The 12,945-nt window shown below is 39.2% G+C and overlaps 3 protein-coding genes across 3 annotated transcripts; 1 reads left to right on the top strand and 2 right to left on the bottom strand.

Moving 5' to 3' along the window:
* Positions 1-860: 860 nt before the first annotated feature.
* On the bottom strand, positions 861-2,215 carry LOC110935439 (RING-H2 finger protein ATL3). The gene has a single exon (XM_022177822.2). It carries the CDS (start codon positions 2,075-2,077, stop codon positions 1,256-1,258), a length of 822 nt encoding a protein of 273 aa, XP_022033514.1. The 5' UTR covers positions 2,078-2,215; the 3' UTR covers positions 861-1,255.
* A 1,413-nt stretch (positions 2,216-3,628) lies between these two features.
* On the top strand, positions 3,629-5,329 carry LOC118491291. Its single transcript, XM_035988925.1, has one exon. The coding sequence runs from the start codon at positions 3,629-3,631 to the stop codon at positions 5,327-5,329; it is 1,701 nt and encodes a 566-aa protein (XP_035844818.1).
* A 2,417-nt stretch (positions 5,330-7,746) lies between these two features.
* On the bottom strand, positions 7,747-12,342 carry LOC110935438 (protein STRUBBELIG-RECEPTOR FAMILY 7). The gene is made up of 16 exons (XM_022177821.2): positions 11,570-12,342; positions 11,168-11,300; positions 11,008-11,079; positions 10,861-10,926; positions 10,723-10,794; positions 10,556-10,627; positions 10,389-10,460; positions 10,244-10,309; positions 10,095-10,157; positions 9,710-10,017; positions 9,323-9,606; positions 8,974-9,233; positions 8,768-8,900; positions 8,383-8,501; positions 8,154-8,310; positions 7,747-8,076 (listed from the first exon to the last, which is right to left on the bottom strand). The coding sequence occupies exons 1-16, from the start codon at positions 11,646-11,648 to the stop codon at positions 7,942-7,944; spliced, it is 2,091 nt and encodes a 696-aa protein (XP_022033513.1). The 5' UTR covers positions 11,649-12,342; the 3' UTR covers positions 7,747-7,941.
* Between the last annotated feature and the right edge of the window lie 603 nt (positions 12,343-12,945).

Below are 12,945 nucleotides of genomic sequence, written 5' to 3'. Positions count from 1 at the left end.
GTGGTGGATGGAGGTGTTGACTCTTAGTTTCATCAATAGAGAGAGATAATGAAGATGGTGATGACGGTGTTGCCGTGTTGGTGTGGTTGTGGTGCTGTCGTGGTGGTGTGCTCCGGTGGTTGGTGGCGGTGGCATTTTGATGGTGCTGATATTGTGTTGTTGGTTATGGCAGATACAGAAAGAGATGTAGAGATGTTACATTGTATATAGTGTCATTATTGTAATTAATGATTTATATTTGGGCCTTTTGGTAGATAATATATTCGGACCAGCATAAATGGCGACTAAAAATTAATGTTTACAATATATTTTGCTACTAATTTCTGTATTTTACTATTAATGATATATTTGAACAACCCATAAGAAAACACTATCAAGAAATTGAGTTGGAACTAAAAATAGGCTTAAGTGTATTAGGTCGCACCAAAGGTTGATGGTTAAACGTTTTAATGTCTATTTTTTCGGTTTAACATACCCGGCGTAACATGTGGGTTTTGAAAACTCGTTTGAAATCTAATTAACAAATAAGAGAAAAAAAAAAAGATGACAAGAGCATAAGATAAGAGACACACAATCACTTTGAGTTATAGGTTTGGGTACTTAGTAGCAATACTTCATGTGTTATAAAACAAATGTTAAATATGCTACACATACACATTGTATATTTCTTTTAGATTTAAACGTAGGCACAATCACAATAACAAGAAATTCCCTAACTACATTACCCAAAAACGTCCCCATTGGAATAGAAAGTGTCAAATGTAGAGAAATTGTGTATTTGTTTCCTATTGATTAGCCATAAATAATAGTCTTTTTTTCTTAAATGAATCTTGTATTCTACTTGTAATCAATAACAAAAGTCAACAAATATGCTCAAAGCAAAATGAATAAACCCTTTTTCTCTAACAGCACAATCATATTGTGACTTGCTGAATACAATCTTGTTTGGAGTTTCCAAACATTTTTCAAAGCTTTAACACAAACTTGTACCTCCTTTCTTTTTATGTAGTTGCCAATGCAATGCAATGCAAAACCTATCAACACTCAACTTAACTACCACCACTCTTCTGCAGGAGAAGAGGGCGGAACCCAAACTACTTACAACTCTACCCATTCTATCAAACAAAAACAAAATAAGAAAAAAAAAAAGTCAAAAATTAAGGTTTTGTGTTGTGAACACGTTTCTAGGTAAGTTCACATGCCGTATACACACATAATCAACAAATAAACAAATTTTGATTGATCCTTACTTAATTCAACTTTGGGGTTGTTCAGAGGCAGAGGCAGAGCCAGGGCTAAAAGGATTAAACCTTCTACTGTTACTCAAGATTCTCCTTAATGATCTCATAATTGGAGTTCTCTCATCTTCTTCTTCTTCCCCACTACCCTGCCTTGGTATATCAATCACTAAATCTGACTTCAATCTATCCTTATAATTATTAGTCTCTGATGATGATGACGACGATGAAGAAGCTGTTGGTTCAAATGGTAGAACAGGACCTTGATGATTGTTAGTATTGGCTTCTTCCAGCTGGGAAGTCAAGGTGCTTACTTCGGTTTCATCACCCCAAAACAAAACATTTGTCGGGAAATCCCCTGACCGTTGTTGCGTCTCGAGTAAACTCTCCACTGAAACCTCGGTGGTTTGTTCCGAAACAGGGTTTCGACAAATGGGACAGGTTGAATGTGAATGAAACCACATGTCAATGCATTCTGCATGAAACACATGGTTGCATTTAGGCAAAACTCGAGTGTTTTCTCCTTGTTCGACCTCCGACAAACAAACCGAACATTCCAGCCCGTCTTTGGAATCGAATTGTGAGATGGGTAAGGTTTTGAGGAAGGCGGCGTCGAGGCCGCGGCGCAGGACGGTTACGCCGGCGTGCTGGTCTAAATTGCGGCGGTTGTTGGTGGTGTCTATGGCTTGCTGGCGGCGGTGCCATAACCACTTGGCGTAGATGTGGAACAAGAAAACGAGGATGAGTACGACCACGAGAGCAATGATGGTGGCAATCAAGACTCTTCCGGTCACCTCCATCAAACCTGGATCATTCAGATTTTGACCAGTACTACTCATTTTTTAATTAATTTATCAAGAATAGCAAAAGCTTTGGACTTTTTTATAGAAAAGGAAACCCAGAAGTAGTTTTTTTCGAGAAAACTGAAATGGGGGGAGAATATAATGGGATTGGGGAGGACGTGACGGCTTTTTAGGTTGCCAAAGACGAAGAAGAAGAAGAAGAATTCAAAGTGGAATCCATTTTCTCTTTGACCACACATACATACATACCCATTGACGAATTCAAAACGGTTGACTTTTTTTATCTAGTAAATATATCCGTAATTGGCTAAAAACATGCACTGTTTCTTATTATAATCTTTATTATTTTCTTGATTATGAAGTCAGTCATAAAAAGTAAAAGTGGTAATATTTCATTTTGGTAATTAAATATTGATCCTCCTGTTGGATTGTGGAGGTGGAAGGGAGTTATGAACGGGTGGCCTAACTTCCAACTTCCAAGTCGTGGGTGGTCTAAATTGGTTACTTGTTTGAAAAATATGCAGTCGGCCAGGCCTATTATTCATTTCTAGAACTTTCATTGTCACAACTTGTTTCTTTATATCTGTATATCAATACACGTGTATATATTATGCAAGTGTTTCCATTAAATTTATCATGTTGAGTTGCTCCGTGCAGCCTATACTATATATATTATGTCTCTGTGCTATTGGTTTACTTTACGGCAAACGCGACATTAAGAATATAATCCATATGCTTTTTGCAACTTATTTAATAAGCACTTGTTTATAAGTTCACCCAACCTGTTTAAAGTTTAGTTGTGACCCTTTTAGATAAACGGTTTACAGTTTAGTTACAACCATGGTTGCAAAAGTCGCTAGGCGCTCCCTAGTCGGATTCGGGAGTACTCGGGATATACTCGGCTTAGGCGGAGATTACTCGGGGAGTAATTGGCCTGGGAGACCAGTACTCGTGCCTCGGCAGCCTACCTTGTAGCGAGTACTCGGGGAGTACTCGGAGCCTAGGCGGGACTTTTACAACCATGGTTACAACCCTTGAATAGTGGGGGGGATGCTGTGGTTCCTAGGATGGATTCCGGAAGGGGCGAAGACAATAAAAAGGATCCCAATATCAAGCAATGCCTGCGAAAGGTCAGGGATGGGCATTTCACGGCGGCGGTCAAAGTTTTATGTTCCAGTGGGGTTGCCCCTTTTGGAGAATCGACCATGAAAGCTCTTATTGATAAACACCCTGTGGTACCACCCCCATCATTGCCTTCCAACCCTATTGTCCAACCCACTATTATTGCAGCAGAGGATGACGTGCTTAAATGTATCCAATCCTTCCCTAGAGGGACATCTTGTGGCAGAGATGGGATGCGGGACCAACACTTGGTGGACACTATTGGTTGTGAGGGTTCGGTAAGTTCCTCGGGTTTGCTCAAAGCTATTACGGGAGTTGTCAACCTGTGGCTTGAGGGGTTGTGCCCTAAGGTGTTGGCCGAGTTTGTGGCCTCAGCCCCCCTCACCCCCTTATTGAAACCTGATAATGGTATTAGGCCTATCGCCGTGGGGGGGCATCTGGCGTAGGTTGGTCTCTAAGGTGGCTATGAAGAAGGTTGGGAAGGACATGGCCCAGTATTTGGGGGATTTTCAATTCGGGGTTGGCACACCAAATGGGGCGGAGGCGGTGCTTCATAGTGCGAACAGGTTCCTGAACTCTTTTCATGAAGATGGGTCCATGGCCTTGCTTACGGTAGACTTCACCAATGCTTTCAACATGGTTGACCGCTCAGCGTTCCTCCAACAGGTCCACCAACGTTGTCCATCTATCTATCGGTGGGTCCAGTTCCTGTACGCCCAACCCGCTAGGTTGTATGTTGGCAGCGAGTGTTTTAGGGCCACCACTGGAGTGCAACAAGGGGATCCCTTGGGGCCCCTTCTCTTTGCCCTAGCTTTACACCCCCTTATTCTCCGTGTCCAGGAGCACTGTAACCTCCCCTTTCATGCTTGGTATTTGGATGATGGCACGATTATAGGTAATGCAATGGAAGTTGCTAAAGCATTGGAAATCATCAACACGGAGGGACCATCCCTAGGGCTCCATCTCAATATTAAGAAAACGGAAGTGTACTGGCCATCTTGTGACGGTCTCAAGGTTCAGGACGGTCTTTTCCCGAGAGGGATAGGTAGACCTGAGAGGGGGGTTAAACTCCTTGGGGGGGCGGTTAGCCGAGATTCTGTTTTTATCGAGGAATTAGCAGGGCGGCGGGCTTTGACAGCGGTTGACCTTATGAAACTCTTGCCCTGCCTCCAGGACCCCCAGTGCGAGCTTCTTCTTTTAAGGTCATGCATGGGGGTAGCTAAGTTACTGTTTGGGCTGCGGACCTGCCAACCCCACTTGATGGCAAATGCGGTATCCTGTTTTGATGATGGTCTTCGAGAGGCTATCGAAGACATTGTTGTTTGCGGGGGGTCCTACTTCGGTGACCTTCAGTGGCGTTTGGCATCTTTGCCGATGCGTCTGGGTGGTTTGGGCCTCCTCTCAGCTCAGGATGTTGGAGTTTATGCTTTTGTGGCATCTAGAGCTCAGTCGTGTGTATTGCAAGATCATATCCTTCGGAACAGTGGGGTTGTTAAACTTGACGTAGACTACAAACAGGCTCTTGAGTACTTAAGGGTCTCTCTTCCAGACTTTGATATTGGCGGTTTCTATAATATGGACACCGCCCCCCCAAAGCCACAAAAAACTTTGGCGAATGCCCTATTTGACAAAATCGCTCGGAGTCTGGGAGAAGTGTTTGATTTGTCTCCCCGCCAGAAGGCGGTGATTGAGTGCTTGAAAGGCCCCCATGCGCAAGACTTTTTAACTGTTATCCCGATCGAGGGGCTGGGGCAATGCATGTCGGCGGTTGAGTATAGGGCTATCCTCAAATACCGGCTGATGATCCCTATGTATTTAGAAGACGAAATCTGCCCAATTTGTCGTAAAGCCTGCATGGATAAATACGGGGAGCATGCTATTCATTGTAAGGAGCTCCCTGGTTTCAAATATCGGCACGACTGGGTGAGGGATGTTTTGGGGGACATATTGAGGAGAGCGGGGATTTCTGCCAAGAAGGAGGCCCCTGTGAATTTCCTTACAGATCCCATGGAAGGAAGATCTACATTGAGACCAGCGGATCTGCTCGTCTTTTGGCTGGGCGGGAGGGAAACATGCTTGTGTGGATCTCACAGGAGTCTCCCCCTTAGCTGGTTTAAGGGAAAGCGGGTTTGTAGCAGGACAAGCTATAAGGAAAGCGGAATCTAAAAAGGTGGATAAACATGCTAAAGCATGTGCTGATAATCAACATGCTTTTGTCCCCTTCGCCTTCGACACATTTGGCTCTCTAGCTCCAGAAGCCATCCGTTTGTTGACTAGGGTCCAAAAGGTTGTCCACAGCAGCTGCTCATCAACAGGGGGGCAGGGGTTTATCTTTAATAGGCTAGGGTTTGCTATTCAGAAAGGGGTAGCGGCGCAGCTTGTTGCTCGCTTACCTGCGATATTGATGTAACTCGGCCAGTTTTTATTAAACTAGTAAATAAAAAAAAAAAAATTCGAGATGGAAAAAAAAAAAAAAACAACCCTTTTAGATTAAAGGTCAAAACAGGAACACTTGATGTGGTTTTGTCTTAACCAAAAGATTGAGAAGATGCACTCAAATAATTTCAAACTTCATTCATAAAACTTTTTGGGTTTTATAAATTGTTTGAATACACTGTAAAAGCTTATTTTGTGTAATTATATACATGAGAGAAACATTTTGACATGTCGTATGTCAACGTAGCATATTTGCTTCTGTTGAATATTTCTCCAATTTTGGGATTCGAAGATAATACTGTCGTTCCACGCATTGCCTGAGAGAGCAACGGTGTGCTTGTTATCATCGTATTTTTGCTAGAGATTTGAAGGTCTTTCCACGGTTGTATTCTCGTAATTGATGTATGTGTTTGGATTTTTAATGCCATTAAAATAAACCTTTTATGACAAGCAATGTATGCACCATCAAATGTCTAGACATACATAAATAAATATATGTACTCTATTCGAGTTTAATAATTTCAACTTGTTGAATTGACACAATTGTCACCTCCCTAGTTGATGGTGGCGTTAAAGACAGGTTTAAAAAGTTTTGGTCTTTGTACTCAGTAACTTTTTTTGTGTGAATGAAGAAATGAAATTTTCAAGACTTCAACTGAAAAATAAAATGCATTTCTTTTCGGATTTATGTGAAACATCAACGAAATTTATTTGTTTGCCAAAGAGAGTTTGGATTTCATGACAATTTGTGTCCATCGTCACGGGTGAATCGGTGGGGCCACCGAAATCCAAAACGGATATCCTATACAGGCCAAGGCTTACTTTCGGTGGGCCTTTCGGCTTTCATCTACACATAAGCCAATAATGAAAAAAAAAAATAATAAATCCAAAAAAAAAAGATTCAGAGTTTCTTTAAACTTGTCATTTTTTCACTTTTTGATTGATAGCAAGTTATATATAAAAAGACTGAAAATTGCTACGTTTTATGAAAGTTTAATAGTGACGTAGTTAGGTCCTAAAGATGTTTTTGATTCACGTAATTCAATAGAATACAGTGATACATTTTAATTTTTATTATAACTGTCAACCAAGTGCATTACAAATTCAAATTTCTTTGATCGAACCTAATTTCTTTATATCTAAATCATTTTGGCTGATTTAAATTTCAAATTCATTTTCTTCAGATTCCAATTCTCTTAGCAAATTCTAATCTCTTTAAGAATCAAACACATTCTAAGATGGGTAAATATTTGTGTTGTTTTGTCTTTAATATGTAGTCAGTCACTTGCCATACATAAATAGATAGAAAACATGGTTATAGTACCACAAACCAACTTGATTGTGAGACACATTATAGTATTATACGATGTCGTTTTCACACAACGTTGTTCATACTCGCCCTTATTCGACCGTGGTCTTATGCTGCCCCAAATGGCATGAATATAAAAGATTAAAAGACCGGCCATAGATATCGACTAACAAAACACATCTTTTTTTCAACAAATGCTCAATAAAAAGACCAATCTTGTTTCACTCTTAAGGCTAAAACAACACGTCAAAATAAAATAAAAAGGCTAAAACACATCTTATATTGCTTTCCAAATGTATGAATATGAGGTGTATCCTTTGTCAAGATTCTTAGAATATAACCAGTAACATTCGACTTTTTGTACCAACTTATATTTGTTATTTGACCACAAGAAGTTCATGGCTTTATTTTTGTTTGTCCGGGTGGACCACGCCTCAAATACCACCAAAGCATTTTTTGGTGTATTGATTGTGGACAAGATGAGTATTGACTATGGATGAGATAAGTTTTAACGTGCTTGAGTGCGAATAACTCAAGAATGGATGACGTTATGGTAAGTCTTCACCCAGGCAACAAAAACAAAACCATGAACTCCTAATAGGCAAAACGAACAATATTAGTTGGTATGAGAGTTCAGGTGTTACCGTTATTATTGATAATCAGGACCAACCAAAGTGTCTCTTTCAAAGCATTGCAACCCTTCCAGGGCAACAACAACCGCAAGAGTCGCTAGTCGAGCAACACAACTGATCTGATATCAATTATCAAGCAACCTTTGACACGAGTACGTTACATGTCATTTACAATTAGTTAAGGGTTGGTTTGGAAAAAGTGGCCATACAATAAAGAAGATATAATTAAATTAAAATTAATTAAAATACAATAAAGAAATGTCTTTGCCACATGACTATTGTTTCTAACTTATACACTCAATGCAAGAACGTATAATTATCAAAACAAACCAACTGTAACAAAACTATGATGATAAACTAATGGTAAAGTAATAAACATAAGGGAATATGGTGGAGAATGTTTATGGCGTAAATTCCTGGTTGCCAGATCGTCCTTGTTCGACACCAACAGTTCTCTTGCTCATATTTGCCCTCTGCACAAGTCGAACCAATGCCTGAACCACTTCTGACATGGCTGGTCGAAACTCTGGCTCCGGCTGACAATTTGTTTCTTGTTTTCATTAGTAACAAACATACAATTATATACAGATGGAACTTGGAAATATTACATTACCTGTACACACAGGGCGATTACATCTGCAAAACGAGAGAGAGATTTGACTGGATACAGTCCTTTTAGTGCTGGATCAACCATCTTTGCAAGAGCATCCATGTCATGAAGCTGAGGTGTCGCCCACCTCACCAAAGACTGTTCTGCCCTCGTCCTTGAGCTGTACCATTAAAACTTGAGCAAACAGAACGCCACCTTAAATAAGTTATGACAATTTACAAAATACTTTTACCTATCGAATGGTTTTCTTCCCGTAAGTAGCTCCAACATGGTAACACCAAAACTGTATACATCACTTTTCATTGTGTACTGTCCAGACATGGAAACCTCAGGGGCACTGTATCCAGAATTCTGCAAATGCAAAGGTTAATTTAGCAAGGGTATTTAGGTAATTAGGTATATGATGTCCTTTTTGGTCATTTTACATGAATAAGTTAAATCAAACACCTTTTCTAAAACTCCTTATTGCCTTATTGGCTTTCCCCACCACATAAGCTAATCCAAACGCTTCTTTTAAAACTCCTTTTTAATAAGTCAAATGTCAATAAGTCCTTTTGACAAAAAAGTCCTTTTTGAGTTAAATAAGCAATCCTAAACACCCCCTAAATGTAAAGTACCTGATCGGCATCGGAGATGAGGCTTGCTAACCCACACTCAGACAGATGAGGGTTGAGCTCTGAGTCTAGTAAGATATTAGCTGATTTAATATTCTTGTGAATAACAGATGGCGAGCATATTTCATGTAGATATCTGAAGACCACAAACAAAACTACAACCGTCAATAAAGATCGCAAGTCAACTTAAAAAATGAACTTTGACTCACTCCAAGGCGCGAGCTGTCCCTAAAGCAATTTTGACACGTGTGTTCCATATTAATGGCTTGCTGTATTCATCAGCGAGATGCAAGAAATCATAGAGAGAGCCGTTTTTAAGGAACTCGTAAACAAGAAGGTGTTGACCATGTTCTGAGCAGTAGCCAACGAGCTCAGTTATGTTAGGATGGAGTAATCTAGATACATTCGAAACCACGTCAATGAAATCATCTGAACTGGCAGATGATATTATCTTCTTAACAGCAACAACCTAATATACCATGCGTCAGAGATAACGTAACTTTGAATATACAATACTTGTACATGAATTATGAATAGAAGATATAGAAGATGGTATACTTTTCCATCTTCAAATTGAGCACGGAAAACACGCCCAATAGATCCTTCACCAATGAGGTTATCAGCACTAAAGCTGTTTGTGGCTAATTGAAGGTCAGCTACTGAGAATGATGTGACATCTGGTGGGGCCACGTGTACTTTCTTGGGAGTAATAGGAATCGCTGAGAAACCATCGTCATCAAATGATTTTTGATGATCAAAGGGTGGTGGTTTTAGGTCTATAACAGCTTCAGTTTCAAATGTTTTTGTGTTGACCATGGAGGAAGCTTGATCAGGCTTCATTTCTACAAAATAAAATACCAGTGTTAGAATATAAAAATCACTTTTCATATTTAGACAATCAAGATTTCTTGAAGCATATAACTTTTAAGAAGAGAAAATTTAAACCTTCAACTGACTGTTGAGCAACATAGGGAAAGGAATGGTCCTCGGTCTTTTCTATATCGGTAGATGATTTTTTGGATCTTTTTTTCAACAAAAAGAAGGCTATTATTGCACTAACAACCAAGATGGATATCACAATTCCTGCTATAGCTCCACCACCAACACCAGACTTCTTCCCACCACCACCACTAGAACCGCCAGCAGACGGGCTATTGCCACCTGGTTGTCGATTTTGACCGCCCCTTTCGGCTGCAGGTGTGCCAGGAGGAGGTGGGGGTGCAGGCCCAGAGTTCCATGAGTTACCATCCTTTCTGGCACAAAAAAAAAATATTTGAATTTCAAAACAGTTTTCCACTTTTTTGTACATGACTTTGAGTCAGATGCTTACTGCAGATTTATGTTGTTTAGCTGACTAGGAACCCATCCCGTAAACTTGTTATTGGCAACATTCCTGAATCATTAGAAAAATAATAAGAGTAAATAACCAAATCACATAAAAAATAATAATTTTAAAGGTTAATTGAAACAAAAACTAACAGATTTTTAAGGGGAAGATTGGCAAGGACATCAATGGTGCCTGTAAACTGGTTGTTCTGTAAAAACCTACACAAGAATAAAGCATCAAAAAGATGATTGAATGTGATGTTGACTGCCATGTCAGATTACAGATTCATATACTTACATATCAGTTGCACTGGACAGCAAGCTAAAGCTTTCAGGAAGGTCACCCATAAATGCATTCGAAGATAAATCCCTGAAGCATATAATATAGTTTTAAGAGGTTGTTATAAAATGTATCAGCTGAAGAGAAAAATGGCGGAGAATTGAAGCACAGGAGGAAGGTCATACAGAGAGTTTAGAGCTGAAAGCTGCCCAAACATGTCAGGCAACGGGCCACTAATTTGGTTGCGGGCAACATTTCTGTTTAAATATAAACAAACAAAGAAAATACGATAAACATCTATCTATCTGTATGCAGCTGTTACAGGAGGGAGGAAATATTGTAATGGTCTCACAAGAACTTTAGAGAAGTCATTTGTGATATGGAATATGGAAGGGTGCCACTAAATCCACATCCGGCAAGATTTCTGTAATACAAGATGACAAGTGAGAAATGGAACCCATTCATTAGGTAAAAGAAATTAAGATCATACAATCTTGTGACGTTTGGAGGAAGGCTATAAGGTATCTGATTTCCAAAATTGTTGTTGCTTACATCACTGCATCACCAGATGATATCATGTGAGCGAAGAAATTATTAAGACTTAAAAGGAAGGAAGGATGGCATTGCTTGTTCTTACAAGTTAGTTACTGATGTCAAACTTGAAAGTTGATATCCAATTCCTCCAGAAAGCCCAAGACTTGATAGATTTCTGATGGAAAACAAAAGGAGTTATAGCAACATCATACAAGTATGTCATTTAAAAATATATATATATACAGAGTCAGAGGAAGTGATACATTTCTGTGACTCTTGAGCCAGAACAGGTGATGCCTTTCCAGTTTTCATCACAGGGGTCGCCACCGCTTAAGCTCCATTCGGTTAATTGGCCCGGAGAATTTAAACTCTGATACATGGCATTCAGAGCAGAGACTGCACATGATAATAATATTAAGAGTCAGTCACATATTGAAGTATGCCCTACTAGGAAAGTGAGGATTGAATGAAATTTGATGTAGCCCTAACCCTAACGGCTATCAAATCCTAAAGTGCGAGTGCAAGTGTTGATAGATTACATAATAAGTAGTTTGTTTGTGTGTAAGATCGGAGAAGATGATTCATGTAATTATAAGATTAAAGCTAGCCTATGAAGGTGGAAATAGTTATTGAGAAGACAAGTGTAAGAATAGGAGAATACAAACCATCGGATGGATCTGTGTCGGCGATGATGGAGTTTGGAGGCAGAAGAAGAAGAAGGAGAAGGAAGAAGAGTGGTGCCATTTGAGTAGTACTACCACCGACACCTAGCAAGCAGCTTCAGGATGGATATAAGCAGCAGCAGAAAGGAAGCAAGCATGCATATGATATGTATGAATAGTTTTGTTTTGGGGATTCAATTCAATTCAAGGAGCAAATTGCAATAGAATAATAATAAGCTCTCTTTCTCTCTCTCTCTCTCTGCTCTGGTTTACATTCTCTAGAGAGATTCTGAGCCCCGAGAGAGAATCTAAAGGCGCACAAATAGTCTCTCTCTCTCTCTCTCTCTAACAAACATATGACTGACTGATTGTGGTTATGACCATCACCACATCACATGCATCATAAATTTTGTTTACTTCTTAACATGTGCCGCCCTTTATCATCTCTAACTTAAAACTATACTTTACTATTAACCCTATCCAAAAACCAATTTCTGGTTGCTACCATTCATAAACCAGACTAAATGTACTCACCCAGTCACCCTAAAAAATAATGAGCGTAAACAAAGGAAAAAATAAATAAATTTAAATGAAAGAATGTTATGAACGTTAGTGAACAAACAAGACATATGTTCATTAAAATAAAAGTTACGTCTATATTGTTCGTTTATTAAATAAACGGGCATAAGCAAACTTTCCGCAAAACCGCTCCCATACACTTTAGTAAATGTTTGATCCTCTTACAAAACCTGCTAGTTGCTTGCGTCATTTACATATAACCGACACTCAAGGCTCAATAGAATGTACATATTTCGAAAGTGTGGTCTAAGATGATGCATGAGTCATCCATCATATCATTATCATGCCGTGTGCCATTTTACTTTTAAACAATAAAAATGAAATTATTTGTAATCAGAATTAATACTTACTGTGTCATTTTCATTCGTCGATTACCAATTTGATTAAGTCTTGATTGATTGAAGGGTATTTGCCTACTACTCCTATATTTACCAAAATGTCTATCGAATTTGGTCACTTTTACCACTTTAGTCTAAAACTTATATCTTTTGAATCTAGGTCCCTATGGTTTCAATTTTATTGTTATTTCATCCAAAAGCAAAATCTGGTCAAACTTTTTAGTTAACATCCAGTTTTCTTTCTTTTTTTTTTTTTTTTTGACTTTTTCCTCCCTTTTAATGAAGGGCAAAATGGTCTTTATCCATGAATACATTCCGTTTCTTCGAGATCTCAACAGAAACTGCCGGTAGAATCAACTGTTGTGGTGGTTAAGGTCGGTTTGTTAAAGAAATCTGTTACGGATGCAATGACGTCGTTTGAATCACCGACGTCTTCGTTTGCGTCTTCGTTTGCTAGAGGAA

This window comes from Helianthus annuus, chromosome 4 (assembly GCF_002127325.2).
Source record: "Helianthus annuus cultivar XRQ/B chromosome 4, HanXRQr2.0-SUNRISE, whole genome shotgun sequence".
In the NCBI taxonomy this organism is placed as follows: Eukaryota; Viridiplantae; Streptophyta; class Magnoliopsida; order Asterales; family Asteraceae; genus Helianthus; species Helianthus annuus.
This window is presented reverse-complemented; position numbering and strand designations above follow the sequence as displayed.